The sequence below is a fragment of the Hippocampus bargibanti genome, linkage group LG10 (genome assembly GCF_051943395.1).
Source record: "Hippocampus bargibanti isolate YZ-2025 linkage group LG10, ASM5194339v1, whole genome shotgun sequence".
NCBI lineage: Eukaryota > Metazoa > Chordata > Actinopteri > Syngnathiformes > Syngnathidae > Hippocampus > Hippocampus bargibanti.
In genome coordinates this window covers 6605243-6624403 of record NC_142743.1, presented here as the reverse complement: position 1 = coordinate 6624403, position 19161 = coordinate 6605243, and the positions used below count along the sequence as shown (strand labels likewise).

General features: G+C 43.4%; 1 protein-coding gene across 1 annotated transcript; it reads right to left on the bottom strand.

The window, feature by feature from the left end:
* Positions 1–15775: 15775 nt before the first annotated feature.
* LOC148892233 (LINE-1 retrotransposable element ORF1 protein) lies at positions 15776–16612 on the bottom strand. The gene has a single exon (XM_089006448.1). The coding sequence runs from the start codon at positions 16610–16612 to the stop codon at positions 15776–15778; it is 837 nt and encodes a 278-aa protein (XP_088862574.1).
* Positions 16613–19161: the final 2549 nt, after the last annotated feature.

Below are 19161 nucleotides of genomic sequence, written 5' to 3'. Positions count from 1 at the left end.
TGCATCGTATGTTGCAGTCGACAAAGACATTGCGATATTCCCAAGCTCATCAGATGCGGATATCGCAGCAGAGGTCAAAGCCAAGTATGCCACAGGAGATTCCTGTGATGATGATGATGATGGCGATGAAGAAGAACCGACTGAATGCACACCTTTTGCAACATCGACAAAAGCTTTGCAAGGTGCTGCGGACATGCGATCTTTCTTTGAATCCGTAGAAAATGCATCCGTTTTTTCCGTTAAACAAGATGGAAGTGTTGTGTAAGTGTTGTGTAAAAATGGGAAGCAGAAGAAGATTGATGACTTTTTTAAATAGCATATATACATACTAATTGCAGTGTTATGTACATGTACTGTTATATGAATGCAAGCGTTTTTTGCAACAATGTTTGTTGTTTTGTCTGCTGAAGCGTGATGATTTTGAAAATGACTGTACATTCCATACTATGCATTAAAGGGCAACCAACATCAATTTTTGTGTTTCTTGACTGACATCAGAAAAAGGTTTTATAGCATCTACAATACCCAAAACACGCAGTATAATAAAACACCAATAAAAATGACTTCACGTCACGCCAAGACGTCTTGCATTGCTGGAGAATCCAAACAATGGCTTCAGATTCGGAGAATATGCTTTCTTGTTACACATCCATTCATGGATATGATTCAAATACAGAAGAGAAAGAGTAAAGCATACATGTTTGCAATCGATTAAAGATTTACTGCAGGGGTCGGCCACCTTTTTGACTAAGAGAGCCATAAAAGTAAAATATTTAGAAATGTTTTTCTGTGAGAGCCACACGCACGCGCGCGCGCACACACAAACGCTCGCGTGCGCGCGCACACGCGCGCCCACTTTTCAACAAAATATCAGAATGTATTATTTAAAATAACTTTGTGATAGTACTCACTGTTAACATGAATGGTTTTCCGTTCCTCGTGATTGGTAAAAATCCAGGCAAACGATCGGAATGAAATTCAATTTGCCGGTCCAGAGGCGAAGTTACTGCTAGCTAGCCTGCACACGGCTCATAAGCTTCCACACTTGCTATCTGCAATCTACTTCTCGCAGAAGTATGTTAATGCTAACGTTAACATCGGGCTTGTTAAAATGTCACTGACATTCGACTGTTTCATCGATGGTATTGTTTCATTGCAAATTAGAATCAGAACATTTTCCCTCCTCTAATGCTCCGGTGCATTCACGCTGAAGTGCACGAGTTGGGCTCATTTAAAGGGCCGTTTACCTGTTTCAACATGACGGCCACTATCATCCAATCAAAATGGCGCTTTCGGCCATTCTAGCTCAGTGTCATCCAATCAAAATTGAGCTTTCCGCCAACTGCAGCCCCAACGGGAAATGAACGGCGAAAAAAACGACAATATGTATTTAGTTTTATCGGCGAGCCATATGCAATCACCAAAAGAGCCATATATGGCTCGCGAGCCATAGGTTCCCGACCCCTGATTTACTGTATACTGTATCCTATGGAGCCTGGGGGCCCTCTACTGGCGGCTTCAGGATGCAACACGGTTCTCAGACAAAAAGCTGTTGTTACGTCACAGCTGCGCGCCGGCATTCTATTCAGGCACTCTCTCGAACTGTCACGTAAGTTATGTAAACGTTGCAGTTTTGGTTTTTCATCCATGTACAGTATTTAATTGTGTTGCATCCAGATATCTTTATTGCTTCCAACAATCACTGTTTTTCATATGATTGTACATGCTGGCGTTCGTGGCTTCGTGTGAATAGAACTTGACGATTTAGCATTGGTTGGTTGCATTTTTGAAAGGAAATAGTCATTAAAAAGTGTAAAGACGTTTTTATTTTATGCACAACTTTATTTTTCACTTCACTACTGTACAAAAAAAAAACATGTTAGATACGCAATCCATGAACCCAATGATGAAATTACATGCCATAACAAAGATGCCCCATTTACGCACCCCCCCCCCCCAGGATCGGATATATCGATAGTCCGGTTCTATCGATATTTTTTGAGACTCCCGAGAATAGCGACATAACGAGACTTTACTGTATGTGATCCAATCAAAGTTTGAAAAGAAGGTGCTACTGATGATATAGTGTCAGAGACGTTTGTTCAGACACTGTGAACAAAGGCTGAAACAGAGGAAGATTGTCTTTTACTGACAGTAGGAGATGCAGCCATTCAAGACCAACGCCCAAACTCTGCAGCCCTCTGCCAAGCTATTTACTGTGAGAATATGCAAATTTAAGTGATACATGAGTAAAACAGTCTTTTTGATTTGAATACCACACCCCTGGACGTCCATAAACCAACAGAATGTAGCCATTTTAATGGGTGGCCTTTCTATTAAGCGATAGATTTGTAACCTGACGAATTTGCTCTTCTCGTACAAGAGCGTACGAGAAGAACTCCCTTCCGCTCTGGCTCAATTTATGACCCGAGGATGACAGTTTGACAGGCTGGTTCTTGTTCTTATCAAAGTGCACAACAAACCATTGTGTAACAACAGAAGTTTTAAATATGATAACTTCTATTCTGTCTATTGTCTATCATATAGTCGTGTGCAAGATTAATCAGATTGAAGTTGTGATTTAGATGATTCGAATGATCTGTTAACAATTACGATTGAGGAAAATGGTGTGTAGAACGCTGCAGAGAATGATAAGTTCCCAATGTAGTGAATGTACCCTGAGTGCACCATGTTGGTTGCATACCAAACATGTCAAATATGTAATCTTACTGCCCCTAAGTGTCTTTTAAGCTGTTTATTGGAGTGACTTGTAAAATGTAAAATACAACAACAAAAATTCACACATTCTATTGTGTTCGCCTGTTTTGCAGGCCAACTTTATAGTGCAGAGGTACCGCTGACATCCCTGTGTGGAGTTTGCATGCTATTTTGTACAGGTACTTTGGATTCCTCCCACGTTCCAAAAACATGAATGGCAGGTTGACTAAACACTCTAAATTGTTCTTAGGTGTCAGTGTGAATTGGATGCCTTGTTCGGCTCTGTGTGCCCTGTGATTGATTGACAACCTGTTCAGGGTGTCTCCCTGCCTAATACCCTGAGACAACTGGAATCGGCACCAGCAATCTACTATAGTGAGGACAAGCGGATCGGGAAAAAATGATAGATGGATCGACATTATTTATGTCAAATTAGTTTAGCCTTTTAAAACATAGCACAAATGCAAAAGCAAATGGGGATCCTATAGATAGCATCGGTTTTGGGAGTGATATTTCTACAGTCACTCTGACACTCACACCTTGGGACAATTTGGAGTGGTCAATCTGCCTGTCATGTATGTTTTTGGAGTGTGGGAGGAAACCAGAGGACCCGGAGAAAACCCCCGCGGGCCCGGGGAGAACATGCAAACTCCACACACGAAGGCCGAACTGGCACGCGAACTGGCAATCTCCGCACTGTGAAGCCGGTGTGCTAACCACTCGACTACCGGGCCGCCCGGTGTATACATTGTTACACAAATTCTAAGTTTTATTTGTCATGAATATCGTGGAAGAATTCATTCATAACTTGACATTGGGTTCAGTGTGTACTCCGCCTTGCTGCCCGAAGACAGCTGCGATAGGCTTCAGCATGCCCACTAAACTTGTATGTAGTGAAAAACCAAAACAAAAATGAATAGCTGACTCACACGATTATGCCAACTACATAAAATTAGAAAGGGTAAAACAAATTAACATCAATTGCAGTGAGATCAAATTGAAATCAGATTGAATCGAATGTAATTGTAGATTTTTGAGACGGGGCCCGAGTAGGCAGCCGTCAGCAAGTGCTCTCACGAGCCGTGCTTTTTTTGTTGTCTTGTTTTGTGTTTTCTTTTGTCATTTTGTGTTGTTGTGCGTTGTGTGGAATGGATACGGTTTGTTTTTCAGCATTTTCGTCCACGACATTCATCAAGGAGGAGACTTGGCTGAGCGGTTATGTCTTTTCGGCAGCATGAATATGCCAGTACTGTTTTGTTTTTTTTAATTGTTTTTTTTTTTTTTGAACAGTTAGAAAAGGGAGAACATGGTCACATTGAGCATCATCTGGTCAAGACATCAAAACAAAACATAGATCACATGACCATCTCAGTAAGACGTTTTACATTTCTTGCAATTCTGCTGATGTAATGTCCTGTTCACTATGCCGTATAAGAAAGAAAAGTAAAACAAATAATGAAGAAAAAAAAAAAAAAAAAAACAATCAGAAACAAATAATAGTAATACAAATAAAAATAATGAATAATAGTAATTATAATAGCAATCATTAACAATTTTGATCTTGAGTGGATTGGGGTTCATAGGTTAACTTAAATATCTTAGGTTGCTGTAAAAAAATTTCCCAGGTATCCCATAGTCTCTCAAATTCGGACAATGAAAGTAATCTTTTCCATTTCATAAATTTCACCCACCACCTTAATCCAGTCTTTGACTGTTGGGGGTTCTTTTGTTAGCCATCTCCTCGTGATTGCATGCTAACAGCACAATGTTGTATATGTATTTCTGGGCAGAATTAAGAATTAAATCAGATTCCAGACCCAGATACAGGGCTTCGAAGGTTGGAGGAACCACTTTTCCCACAATCCTACCAACTGTCATTCTTGTTTCTTTCCAGTATTTGGAGATGACCGGGCATTCCCAAAAACATGATAATGTGAAACTTTGTTGTTGCCACAGGATCTCCAGAAAGCTGTACTTAATCCTTGCGCATGCCCTTGAGCCGAAACTCTAAAAAATGTGATGATGTTCTTCCACCCAAATTCTTTCCAAGAGTGGGCAGATCTACAATTCCATTGCTGTGCTTGTCACATCTCGTTGCCATCCTGGGCGCGCCCCGCCCCTCCTGTCATCTCCTCCGCCACTCCCGGGAGACGGCCCCTCCAATCATCATTCACCTGCTATTCGCAGTGCTATTGTTCTTTCCCATGCTTCCTGTTGTATTGTAATGCCTCCCTCCGCCGACCACTTGTGCTTTATATATGTTGTTTCTCCTCCTTCCAATTCCTGCAAATCTTTGTATATTTTTGATATACAGTAAAGTCTCGTTATATCGATATTCAAGGGAGTCCGAAAAAATATCGATATAACCGGGACTATCGATATATCCGACCCTGTTTGCATGTAATTTTCTCCGTGCGTGCATAGAAATAGTATCGATATAACCGGGACTATCGATATATCCGATATCGATATAACGAGACTTTACTGTAATTCCTCTTACGGGGTTTGACATATATGTTAATAGAAATATCTTAATTAAACCGAAACCACTTTGTTGGACCCATCCTTTATGTAAGTTTCTCTTTAAGTAGTGTCTTAGTTGAAAATATCTATAGAAGTCATGATTACTCAGTCCATAGTTCAGTTAAATTCAGTTGATCCTCCATTTATTCTAACTTTTGCGATTGGCCTATCAAATAAAGCCCGTATAGTTCTTATGAAGATATCATTGAATTTAAATCTCCGTAGTACATTGTTTAAGTATGTCCAGTTGACAGAGTTGAAAGCTTTTTCTGCATCTAATCCCAGCAAAACGGCTTCTAAATCGTGTGCCTTTATATGTGCAATTATGTGTGGAGTTCTCCGAATATTATCCATTGTCTGTTTTTGTCTAATAAAACCAGTCTGGTCTAAATGTATGATTTCTGGAAGTATTTATTCGAGACGCCTTGCTAGAATTGACGTAAAAAGTTTGTAGTCTTGGTTCAAGATACTAATAGGGCGGTAATTTGCACATTCGGTTTTGTCCTTCCCATCTTTTGGTATCAAAGCTATGTTCGCTTCTCTCCAAGAAGGGGGGATGGTTCCATTTGCTAGGACCCAATTAAATGTTCTCAATAATATTGGAGATAAGATATCGCAATAGGTCTTATACCATTCAGCGGGGAAGCCGTCTGTGCCTCGGCATTTATTTAGCTTTAGATGGGAAATAGCCTTCTGTAGTTCACCTATAGTCACCTCGGCCATGAGAACGTCATTTTGATCTCCCGAGACTGTTGGGAGGTTGAGTGATTCCAACATAGCCTCGGGAGCTTCCTCATCATCCGGAACCATTTGGGCATAGAGGTCCTTATAATATCTTTCAAAGCAACTTTGGATGTCCTTGAAGTCAAATTTCATTTGTCCGGTATATGGGTCCTTGATTTTATGAACTACCCTCTCTGCTTGTTGCTTCCTTAATTTATATGCCAGATTTTTCGTTGCTTTACTGCCAGCCTCATAGTTATTATGCTTTAAAAAAAATGAGTTTTTTTCTGAATATCTATGTCATGGATATCTTGTATCTGTTTTTTAACTGTCGTAATTTCTTCGGCCACCGTCATTTGGGCATTGTTTTTGTGTTGTAATGCCTCCCTCCGCCGACCACTTGTGCTTTATATATGTTGTTTCTCCTCCTTCCAATTCCTGCAAATCTTTGTATATTTTTGATATAATTCCTCTTACGGGTTTTGACATATATGTTACCGTATTTTCACGACCAAAGAGCGCACCATGTGAAAAGGCGCTATCTCATTTATGTGTGCCATTTCTGTATTTAACACACACATTGGGCGCACCGGATGAAAGGACGCAAGTTTTATATACCGGGTCATATCCTCTACTGCCATACGGGCGTCCGCCTTACACAACATACAGGCGTATTTAAAAAACAGATCGGGAGCAAAACTGAGTTTGGTAGTGCTTTATTTATTAATGACAAAGTAAGAACATTTTGTAATCATCGATCAATAGGCGTCGGCATGGTAAAAACAAGCACATTACCGGTAACAGAATCGAACAGTTGCGCTAAATCCAACATGGCAGGTTCGCTTTCCTCACTGTCAGTTACTTTCTGTGCCGTGCGGCTCCTCGGAAATAATGCCGGCTTTTCCGAAAGCTCGAACCACCGTGCCAGCAGACACGTTAGCCTAAGCATCCACAATCCATTTGCAAACTGTGGCATAACTCGCCCGGCGCTGCCTACTACTCTTCGTGAAGCTGTGGTCTCCTTCGGTCATCCATCGCTCCCACGACGCTCTAGCCTCACTTTGAACGGCCAGTTCACACCGATGTCCACCCACCCGGAATCACAGCAAGCGTAGCGTTCATCCGCTTCACTTTCTGCTTCACATTGTCTGTGAGATGCGCTCGCATAGACTCACAAATCAGAAGTGACGGTGATGTGTGGAAAAAACCTCCCGGTCTCCTTACATACACCTGCCTCAGCCACTCCATCATATCCTCGTCCATCCAGCCCTTTTCGGCTTTGTGGCCTGGCTGGATGCGCTTGTCGGCGATGTGCTTCTCGCAGTAGGACCGGAAGTTCGCCAACTTTTCTGAATAATCCGCCGGCTGTTGCTGCGCAACCGTAGTTCTGGTCCGGATGGAAAAATGGCACCGTTTCATAAAACGCCATCACCAAGACGGACCTCCTCGAAAATATTTCAATTTTCATTTCCTCCGCTAGCGTTACTGCTCTGTGTCGGATGGCGACAGTCAAAACGCTCCTACGCTAATACGTCCGCACATTCGGCGCACTGCACTACAGGGCGCACTGCACATTTTGAAAAAAATCTGAGACGTTTATATGCGCCTTATGGTCGTGAAAATACGGTAATAGAAATATCTTAATTACACCGAAACCACTTTGTTGGACCCATCCTTAAGTGTCTCTTTAAGTAGTGTCTTAGTTGAAAATATCTATAGAAGTCGTGATTACTCAGTCCATAGTTGTTTCTCACGTCTAGGAATTGTCGTATCCGTCCTTCCTCAAGGAGGTCTCTGTAAATCTTTATCCCTTTTCCAACCCATTTTTGAATGCCTGCATCCGTTCTGTATGGATGAAATCAGAGTCAAATCCGATCCATTTTAAAAGTAAATATGGGCTATTGTCTTTATCTTGTTTTAATATTCCATGCCACACCTTGATTGAAGTTTTGATCGAAGGGTTGATAAGGGTTAAGATAATTGGTTAATCCGGAGTCTCCAATAATTGCTTGCTATCTGTCTTTCCATTTCGTCCTATATGATGGGTTACAGATATTTACCAAAATATTTATCTGGGTTCCCTTGTAATAATTCATTATCTTTGGTAGGGAGAGGCCTCCCTTGCTTTTCATCAGTTGTAGAGTCTTGTATCGAATTCTAGGTCTCGTCCCCTTCCAATTGAATCGTGATATTACTTTGTCCAACACTTGAAATATGTCCTTGGGTATGTCAATTGCTAAAGTTTGGAATAGATAAAGTAGTCTGGGCAACACATTCATTTTGATTGCTTCCACTCTTTGCAATATTCCAAGGAATGGAACCAGATTCCATCTGATCAAGTCTGCTTTAATTTGGGCAAGGAGGGGGTAGTAATTTTCCAGCACAATTTTATCTAAGTCTTTTGGAATATTCACGCCCAAATATCTGATACTCTCAGAGTCCCATTTCAGGTTGACTTCATCTCTTCTCATCTTGCTTTAAGAAAAATTAAATGACAATATTTGAGTTTTATGGATGTTTAGTTTGTATCCCGCGAAATCTCCGTATGCCCTGATGGTCGAGAACAGTTCCTGGAGAGAGGTAGATGGTTTTCCCAAGTATATAGTCCGTGAATAGGGCTACTTTGTGGGTGTCTTGTCCAATGGTTATACCCTCGATCTCTTCTTTTTGTCTTATCCATTGACTTAGAGGTTCTATAAAAATGGCAAATAATAGCCCTGTCGACATCCCCTTTCTAACCTGAAAAATTCAGTTGATCCTCCATTTATTCTAACTTTTGCGATTGGCCTATCATATAAAGCCCGTATAGTTCTTATGAAGATATCATTGCATTTAAATCTCCGTAGTACATTGTACAAGTATGTCCAGTTGACAGAGTCGAAAGCTTTTTCTGCATCTAATCCAAACAAAACGGCTTCTAAATCGTGTGCCTTTATATGTGCAATTATGTGTGGAGTTCTCAGAATATTATCCATTGTCTGTTTTTGTCTAATAAAACCAGTCTGGTCTAAATGTATGATTTCTGGAAGTATTGATTCGAGACGCCTTGCTAGAATTGACGTAAAAAGTTTGTAGTCTTGGTTCAAGATACTAATAGGGCGGTAATTTGCACATTCGGTTTTGTCCTTACCATCTTTTGGTATCAAAGCTATGTTCGCCTCTCTCCAAGAAGGGGGGATGGTTCCATTTGCTAGGACCCAATTAAATGTTCTCAATAATATTGGAGATAAGATATCGCAATAGGTCTTATACCATTCAGCGGGGAAGCCGTCTGTGCCTCGGCATTTATTTAGCTTTAGATGGGAAATAGCCTTCTGTAGTTCACCTATAGTCACCTCAGCCATGAGAACGTCATTTTGATCTCCCGAGACTGTTGGGAGGTTGAGTGATTCCAACATAGCCTCGGGAGCTTCCTCATCATCCGGAACCATTTGGGCATAGAGGTCCTTATAATATCTTTCAAAGCAACTTTGGATGTCCTTGAAGTCAAATTTCATTTGTCCGGTATATGGGTCCTTGATTTTATGAACTACCCTCTCTGCTTGTTGCTTCCTTAATTTATATGCCAGATTTTTCGTTGCTTTACTGCCAGCCTCATAGTTATTATGCTTTAAAAAAAATGAGTTTTTTCTGAATATCTATGTCATGGATATCTTGTATCTGTTTGTTAACTGTCATAATTTCTTCGGCCACCGTCATTTGGGCATTGTTTGTGTTGACTCTAGTTGCTGTAATGATTTTTCGAGTTTCTCCAGTTTTTCCTGTCTGTTTTTCTTTTGTAGAGCCAATTTTGCGATTATTTTCCCTCTTAAGACCGCTTTGCCTGCATCCCATACCATGTTTGGGGGTACCGTTCCGTTATCGTTTTCTAATAGATACAGTGAGATTTCATCTTTTATTTCTTCTTTCATCTCCCCCTTTAATGCACTTAAGTTAAGTCTCCAGGCATAAGGCCCTTTATTGTATTTTATTTGTATGTCTAAATAGACTGGGCTGTGATCCGATAGGTCCATTATTCCAATTTTGCACGTCCTCATAAGGCCGATGTCTTTATTATACATGAAAAAATAATCAATCCTTGAATAACTGTTATGTGGTGGCGAGTAAAAAGTATAGTCTCTAGTGGTTTGGTTAAGCTCTCTCCATACATCACATATACCCATCTCCTTTATCGTCTTTCCCACTTTATCTGCCATCGGGTTATTGTGCTGTTGTGTTGTTTTTGATGCGTCCATTTTAAAATTCAATCTCATGTTAAAATCCCCACCACATATGACCAATCCTTGGGCCTTAGTAATCATCAGGTCGAAGATATGTCGGTAAAAACTCCATGTTGCCCCAGGTGGTGCATAAACATTAATAAGAGTCACCACGGAGCCCTCCATTTTACCCACAACCATATTATACCTCCCTTCCTTGTCTTTAATTTCTGTCTGCAACTCAAATATTACTTTTGTAGATATAATGGTAGATACTCCTCTCCTGTGCCCCTTCGCATAAGAAGCAAAGAAGATCTGTTTGAATCCCTGTCTTTTGAGTTTCAGATGTTCCAAATGATTTAGGTGGGTTTTCTGTAAAAACATTATGTCTACTTTTTCTTTTCCCAGGATATTGCTTCTCTTGATTGGGCTTAGGATACCTTTCACGTTGTATGGAGCGAACCTAAATGGGGTTTTGTAACTCTCCATCACCTAATAGGAAACACCTATTACTGAACCACTCTAACTTTAGTGTGTTGGCAAGAAAAACTACAATAATAAAACAACATCTAAATAAAACTAACTTAACAGATTCAGTAGATACCTCCAAATGAGGAATCTGCTGTGGGGATTTATATATGACCCCAGTAGAGCCAGGATCTTCTGCTGGCTCAGAGGGAAAGCCTCCACTAACATTTCCTTGTAGAGGGCCCTCCATTCGTTGACGCCCTTCCAAATACATTTGTGTCCGAGAGTCCAAGCATCCTCGATCCACATAATACATCCATGTGTACATAAGTGTATGCACAAAACAGGCATACATACTCATTGACTCACATATGTTTTAAATTGTCACAGCCTAGTGTCATTCAACATATAGCCACAAACGTACATACGCCTACATTCATACTCATGCCTACACATACTTACACAGTTATATACTTCGAGGCACCCTCTCAAACTCATATATATATGTACATTATCATACAAACCCTCACATATAAACATATCTATATACTCACTTACATTTACACCCATACATACAGCCATATTTATATATATAAATATATACATACACATACATATACATACATATATACACATACACATATACATACTTCTTCTTCTTCTTCTTCTTCTTCTTCTTCTTCTTCTTCTTCTTCTTCTTTCTTCTAGCTGTCCATCATAGGTGATGATGACGCTTGCTCCCAGGGAGGGGATGTTGGGGCGGGAGGGGGGGGGGGGGGGAGCTTAGCGACGATGTCGCTGGTGCCACTTTTCATGGGCATAGAGCCCAATCCTTGAGCCGCAGACACGTCCGCAGATGGAACATGGGAGGCCGGATGGCAGGGGGGTACCAGCCGCCCGCTGGTGCCGTTGAATGCGTCTCTCTAATTGACTGTCTATGTGGATTTGATGTATTTTAGAGACTATCCTGGCACTAGTGGTCTGCCAGGTTTGTCGGTCTGAGGCCAAAGCTTCGAGCTCCGTGATGTTGATGTTGGCTCGTTTGAGGAGGTCCCTGGTGTAGTCCTTGAGGCGTCGCTTTTGCCCCCCTGCAGAGCGCTTCACATCTTCCAGCTGTCCATAGAGGACTTGGCGGGGCAGGCGGTGATCGGGCATGCGGATGGTGTGTCCAATCCACCGAAGGTGTTTTTTTGCAACTGCTGCTTCCATGCAGATGGAATTTGTGCGCTGAAAGATGTCTGAGTGAGGAACTCGATCTTCCCAGGACAGGCCAAGGATCTTCTGCAGGCTCCGGATGTGGAAGGCCTCAAGGGTAGTTAAGTGCCGGCGGTATGTGGTCCATGTTTCTGCCCCATAGATGAGAGTGGACAGACATACTGCGCTGTATACGGCAATCTTGGTTCCAATTCTCAGGTTACGGATCATAAACACTCTGCTGCGATGCCTCATCATCCAAACGATGATGAGGCTTTATTTATACGATTGTGTATTTCAATGTCAAGGGAGCAATTGGTGGACAAAGTGGAGCCAAGGTAGGTAAAACAATCCACTACATTTAGTGAAATGCCATTGATGTGAAGGCTGGGTGGTGTGGGAGTTCGCGACACAGGTTGGAACATGAGCTCTGTTTTTTTTATGTTGATCTGGAGACCAAAAGACTGGTATAAGTTAGAAATGGTATTGAGAGCATGCTGCATAGATTCTGAGCTGTGAGCTAGTACAGCACAGTCATCAGCATACTGAAGTTCGCAGATGTGGCAGATATTTGTCTTTGTGTGGGCCTGGAGCCGTCTGATGTTGAATAGGTTTCCATTGAGGCGGTATTCCACGCGGATGCCATCTTCATGTCGGATGCCTTTGTGAAATAGGCACGTGATGGCAGAAAGGAGGATATTAAAGAGTGCTGGAGCCAAGACACAGCCCTGCTTCACCCCAGCGTTCACCCCAAAGAGCTCTGACTGGAGCTCTCCGAAGAGTACTCTGGCTTGCATCCCGTCATGCAGCTGCTGGAGGATGCAAAGAAACTTGGGTGGAACCCGGAGTTTGGAGAGGTGCTTCCATAGCAACTCACGGTTGACGGTGTCAAATGCTTTGTTGAGATCTACGAAGGCTATGTAGAGGTCCAGGTGATGTTCTCTGCTCTTCTCCATAAGGTGCCTTAATACAAAAATCATGTCTGTGGTGGATCTTGTCTTCCGGAAACCACACTGCGTTTCTGGAAGCACAGACTCTGAGAGATGCTTGACCAACCTACTGAGCATGATTTTGGACAGGATTTTCCCTGCGGTGGAGAGGAGAGAGATTCCTCGGCTATTCCCACACGCTGTTTTGTCCCCTTTCTTTTTGTAGATTACAATGATGTTGGCATCCTTCCAGTCCTGTGGGAGCTTCCCGTGTTCCCAGATGTTATAGATAAGGAGGTGCAGACGGCGCGTGAGGAGATAACCTCCGTGTTTGTAAACTACTGCAGGGATGCCATCAGGTCCAGCACTTTTGTTGTCCTTAAGGCTCATGATGGCTTGCCTGGTCTCTAAAAAGGACGGTGGGGTGTCGAGGCTCATGATTGGCGGCAGGTCTGGAAGATTGTCCAGACTTTTTGAGTTGACGGGGTTGGTGGTGTTGAGAAGGGTCTCGAAATGGTTTGCCCAGCGAGCAAGGATCTCATGGCGGTCCTTAAGGAGCACAGAGCCATCAGCAGGTTGCACTGGAGAAAGTTTTTACTTTCTAGGGCCGTACAGTTCTTGGATGGCATTGTAGAAACCCTGGGTGTTGTTACAGTCTGCCAGATATTGGATCTCATGTGCCTTCTGCAACCACCAGGTGTCCTCCATGACACGGAGTGCCCGCTGGGTTGCTGCCCTTGCTTCAGTAAATATTGATTTCCGGGTGTGAGATATGGGACAGGACAGAAGAGCTTTGTGGGCCTCATGTTTTCCTTTTAGAATGGACTGTATTTCATCCGAGTTTGAATCGAACCAATCCTGGTGTCTTCTCCTTGACTGTCCAAGCACTTCTGAGGCTGTGATGTAAATAGCCTGACGCAGAGCTTGCCAGTCGACTGGTTCCTCTGGGATCTTGTCGAGTTTTTCGGCAAGGAGACGTTGAAGGTTGGCTTTGATGGTGGGGTTGGTCAGTGCAGTGCAGAAGAGCTTTGCGTTGGGAGCTGTCCTTGGACGACGGGGATGTATGCGTATGAGGAGTTTGGATCTGATCATATGGTGGTCAGTCCAACACTCAGCTCCACGCATGGCACGGGTGATAAGGACATCCTGTATGTCCTTCTGACGGACAATCACATAGTCCAGGAGGTGCCAATGTTTGGAGCGGGGGTGCTGCCAAGTGGTCTTGAACCTGTCTTTCATTTGGAAGATGGTATTAGTAATGACCAGGTGATGCTCTGCAAAGAGGGAGAGTAGCCGAAGGCCATTGGTGTTCATCTTTCCCACTCCATGCTGGCCAATAACTTTATTCCATACGAGATGTTCCATGCCCACCCTCGCATTGAAATCACCCATGATGAGGAGCTTATCCGTGGCCGGAGTTTTCTGCAGGATGGTGTCGAGAGGTCCGTAGAACTCGTCCTTGACAATGTGGTTGGCATCCAGAGTTGGTGCGTAAGCACTGATGAGCGTAGCGAAGCGTCCCTTTGCCAAGGGAATGTGTCAGGTCATCAGCCTTTCATTGATGCCAATAGGGGATGCCAATAGGGGATTCCGGAATGCATTGCAGCAGTTGGGACTTCACAGCATACGGCGGTTGCCTTCGGGGACCCCTTTCCAGAAGAAGGTATACCCTGCACCAACCTCTGTCAGGGAGTCTTCTCCATGTAGTCTGGTCTCGCTGAGGGCTGCAATGTCGATGTTGTATCTTGCGAGCTCCATGGCTACAAGTGCTGTCCTCCGATGGGGCCTCTCAGCGGTTTGAGCCAGGTCCAACAGCGTGCGGACATTCCACGAAGCAATGCTTAGTTTTTTTGTGATTCGTTTTTTGAAGTTTCGACCGCAGGAGGGATGCTCCGACGATTGCGGTTTACCGTCCGGAGTGTGGAGAGCAGACAATTTTTAGACCACTTTTTCTAGGTCTTTCCCCATCACAGGGGTGCTCAGACACAATGGAAGCTGCCGAGGAGATGCGCTGCTCCATCCCGCACTATCAACGACCATCACTCCATTGTCGCCTGTGTGCATGGTTTGGCTAGGCACTTCCAGCCACATCTTTGGCCTGTGCCCACCGCCATTCCACATCGCCACAGGACTTTGGGTTTCCATGGGAAGGGGGGGGGATTGGGGCAAGAACCTTGCGCAAAGGTAGAGATTAAGGTGAGTGTGTGGGTGCACAGTCCACACTTCCACCATCTTCGCTCTTACCAGATGAGTTTCTGGTGGCATGAGCATACTCATGACGACCATTTTCTGGCAGGAGTTGCAGGGGGCCGGTTTGTTGGACTCCGCCTACGCCTACCCCCGGGTGCGGGTTTGGGATCACTCTTTGTCTGGCCTCTACCCCTCGACCTGTTCGGCTTGGGTGACCCTGCCAGGAGTGCAAGACTCCGGCCGACATAGCTCTCAGGGTCATTGAGGCGCGCAAAGTGCCTCACCACGATAAGGTGGTGATCCCAGTCGAGGCACACATATACATACATACACACACACACCTACATACACATACATATACATACACACACATATCTATACACATACACACATACACATACATGCATACATACATAGACACACACATCTATATCTTTATCATGCACGTGTATATACATAAATATACACCTACAGCTATACATCTATAAATATACACACATATACACCCATACATACCTAAATGCATACATACATACCCATATGTACACCCTTACATAGATGTATACACATACATAGCTATATCTACACCCGCACACCTATCCATTATCTTCTCCGACGTACATTTCCCCCTACTCATGCAATACTGGTAAATACATTCACTTTCTACACCCATATGCGTTCATATTCGACTGCACGCATGTTCTTACTCACACATATACATCCATATACCTTTTTGCATATACACCCACCCCCACATGCATTGACCCATGCCCAAACACCGTCATACACTCACAACAAAAAAAGGGAGATAACCACTACCTTCGAATTCAACTAGTCCATTTGTTGTCCGGTTTCAACTTTTTTCCTTTGTCCAGTCTTCTCTTGTAGGTCGATGCCAGAGTCGTCCATCCAGCTCGTTGGAGGTGTGCAGACAGACACTGGAAAACCCCTCTTTCGCATATCGGTTGTGGCCTCATGTGCTGAGTTGTAGAGACACGTTTCCTCCGCGTAGAATACCCTCATCTTTGCTGGGGAAGGAGTCTGGAATCGTATTCCTTTCTCTCGCAGCACCTTCCTTGCCTCTGCGTATTCTCGTCGTTTCTTCAGGGTCTCTGGTGCATAGTCGTGGTCGGCAAAAACTCTCTTCTCTTTCAACAAAAGAAACTTTTTATGCCAAATTTTACGCAGGATCTCCTCCTTAGTTTTGTTGCTGGCGAATTTTATGATTATTGACCTCGGTGGGGAGTCAGCGGGAGGTTTTCGGCCAAGTACCCGATGTACTCGTTCAATCATGAGATCGGTGTGAGGAGAAAGTTCAAGCTTTTCTCTCAAAAGGCGATCAACAAACTCTACCATCGTTGTAAAGTTGGTCTGTGCCCCCTCTTTGACACCATAAATTCTTATGTTGTCCCGTCTTGATCGTCCCTCTTGGTCGGTTATCTTATCTTCCAGTTTAGCCTGTAGCTTTAGCAGCTCGTTCGTCGCTTCTTCCAGTTCCAGCATTCTTTCCTCCGTCTCCGAGATCCTCGTTTCGATGACATCTATTCTGTTGTTGGCAGTCTTAATTTCGTCCTTGATTTCGGTGAGCGCATTGGCGTTTTCACGCCGGAACCCCCTTAATTCTTGCAGGATCGTTGTTAAATTAGCTGCGGCTTCGTTCCGCTCCATCGGATTGGGTTGGGTTTGGTTTGATTCAATCCACTGAGCCGTCTTTTTAATTGCTTTAGGTATTTCTTTAACGCCTTAAAATACACTTTGCAGCTTGTCAAAACATTAATAGAGTACGGCGTTACTCAAGTTGATCGAGGAGCTCTGCAGACGTGCTTCTTACTCCATGACCCGGAACGCCAGTACAATTTTTGAATGGGAGGAATGTCGGTGCCATTTGACTGCCATCGCTGGACAGCTCTGTGCTTTTTTTGCGCCTGTAATGGGCAGCATCTTCACAGCCCGGCTTTGTTCAGCGGTAAGGTCGGTGCTGTTGGACAGTCTGCGGCTGTATGGATGCATGGCTTGAGGAGCCCGCGATAAGAAGGAAGCAGCGTCAGCGCAGAGCGCCGATGCGGATGTGGAACTGTTGCGGCCTGGAATTGATGCAGATTTATGTGGGACAGGAGATGTGAGACAATCTCTTTTCGTCAATGGATGCTACAGCTGCGTGTTTGCTTTCAACATTTAGCTTGTAGTCGACGTGCACGTTCCACCAGGATGTCCCTGATCCACTGGTGGAAAGACACTTTGATGCTCTCCTCTTTCATCTAGAACTGCTTCATGTCATCACAAAGAGGGTACAGCAAGTCCTGAAGAATGAATGACTCTGTGTCTTTGTTTGTCATATTGTCTTTGTGCTGTCATATTATTTGTTACTTAGTTTTTTTTGCTCTTTTGACTTCAAGACGGTGCCGCGAGAGTGGCTGCCTTTCCAGCAGCTCATGTATTTTGTTTTTCTACTTTTATTCCTTTCATCACTTTGCTGCTGTGAAATGTAAATTTCTCCACTGTGAGACTAATAAAGGCAAATCCAATCCAATCTAATCGTAAAGACTACCTTCCACACCATATTCTCAACTTGCTTGATAAAAGAGAATACTCTGGAATTCGGGCACACCACGTTCAGTTCATTGCAAACCTTTTGTGATCATGTAAAAAAACAGGCAAAATCAGGAAAATTCATTGCTTTGTTTTTGTTGATCAACTACAACAATTGAGTTTTTAACCAGAAATCGGACTTCTTTTGCAAAGGATCCAAAACTCCTGATGCACTGTAATTGAGACCATGTCCCATTTTTAAAATGCCGACTCATTTATCAATCTGATTCCAGTGAGGTCGTTTCAAACTGGCTCGCACTCAATTGTTCCAGAGACGCGTGGCTGACTGCCTGCCACTCTCTTTGATGTTATGCTGGAATTTCCAGACTCCGTCTATCTTGGCTGACAACACAGACTGCCGAGTGTAAAGTCTCATTTGCAGAGCTGCGCATAAACAAGTGAGTCGCAGTGAGGCAAGTCAACATCTAAAAGGAACGAGAGAATATGAAATGTATTGTGCTGGGTTCTGAGACCAGGACTTTATCGAGACCCTGTTAGCCAGAGATACCAAGATGCAATCTACACAGCGAAGGGATGCTGGCATTCGACTATAAAGTTTGGGATGAAAGTTGTCTACACGCTGTTGCTGTTGTGTTGTTTTGAATAAACAGTCTGCTTCTTGGGAGGGACCTCGGCATAAGTTCAAAGGCAATATGAGGGTCATGGGATAGAAATGCCAGGAGTCAGGGGGCGATTTGCTGTGGGTAGGGTTCCTCTTGTCCCTCGCTATGCTGTGCTTGTCATTCCCACCCACCGACCAATGTTTAGCTCCAAGTCAGACAAACACATAAAAAAGTTTTGAAAGGTGCTTAGAAAGTAAATGTATTATTATTATTATTATTATTATTATTATTATTATTATTATTATTATTATTATTATTATTATTATTATAAAAGAGGGAAGAATAATGCGAAAAGGTTCAAATGTAAGGCGCAGAATTAAAAAATGGATGAAGCCTGTCTGTGAATGTGTTTGGTGACATTAAATGCTGTCATTCTCCTTCCCTTAAACAGTTTGTTTTTATGAACTCTCTCTCTCCCCAGGCCCCCAAGACACATACACAAACACCCACACACATACACACACAAACACGCACGCACACACGCACGTACGCACACAGCATGGCCCGACATCCTTTGGCCTCGGACATATTTGTATGTGACAACAGCCTTTGCTGCTATAGGGAAACGCACAAGATGCACCTGAGCAAATATTAACATCCTGCATAAGGAGACTTTGATGTGCAGGGGCCGAATCCCATGATCAACCCCACCCCACAGTCCTCTCTGTGAGAAGACACTTAAGAGTCTACGGGTAAGATTTTCAGACAAACTTGAAGGCTCGTCAACACAGGGGCAGGGGCAGTTTACATGACATTGTTTAAACTAAAAGCAGCTGAAAACGGTTGTTTATATATAAATAATAGACATTGCAAAAAGGGTTGCAAAAGTCAAACTTTTTGAAAATAATATTGAAAACAGCGTTTTGGAGTACACCATAGAGGTGAATGAATAAATATAATAAGATAAGGGGCGGCCCGGTAGCCGAGTGGTTAGCACACCGGCTTCACTGTATAGAGGTCGCCGGTTCGCGTCCAGGCTGTGTGGAGTTTTCAGTTTTCTCCCCG

What these genes read in the sequence shown, in the direction of transcription:
- LOC148892233 (XM_089006448.1), bottom strand. Translation starts at nt 16,612, where the DNA reads ATGGAGCGGAACGAAGCCGCAGCTAATTTAACAACGATCCTGCAAGAA.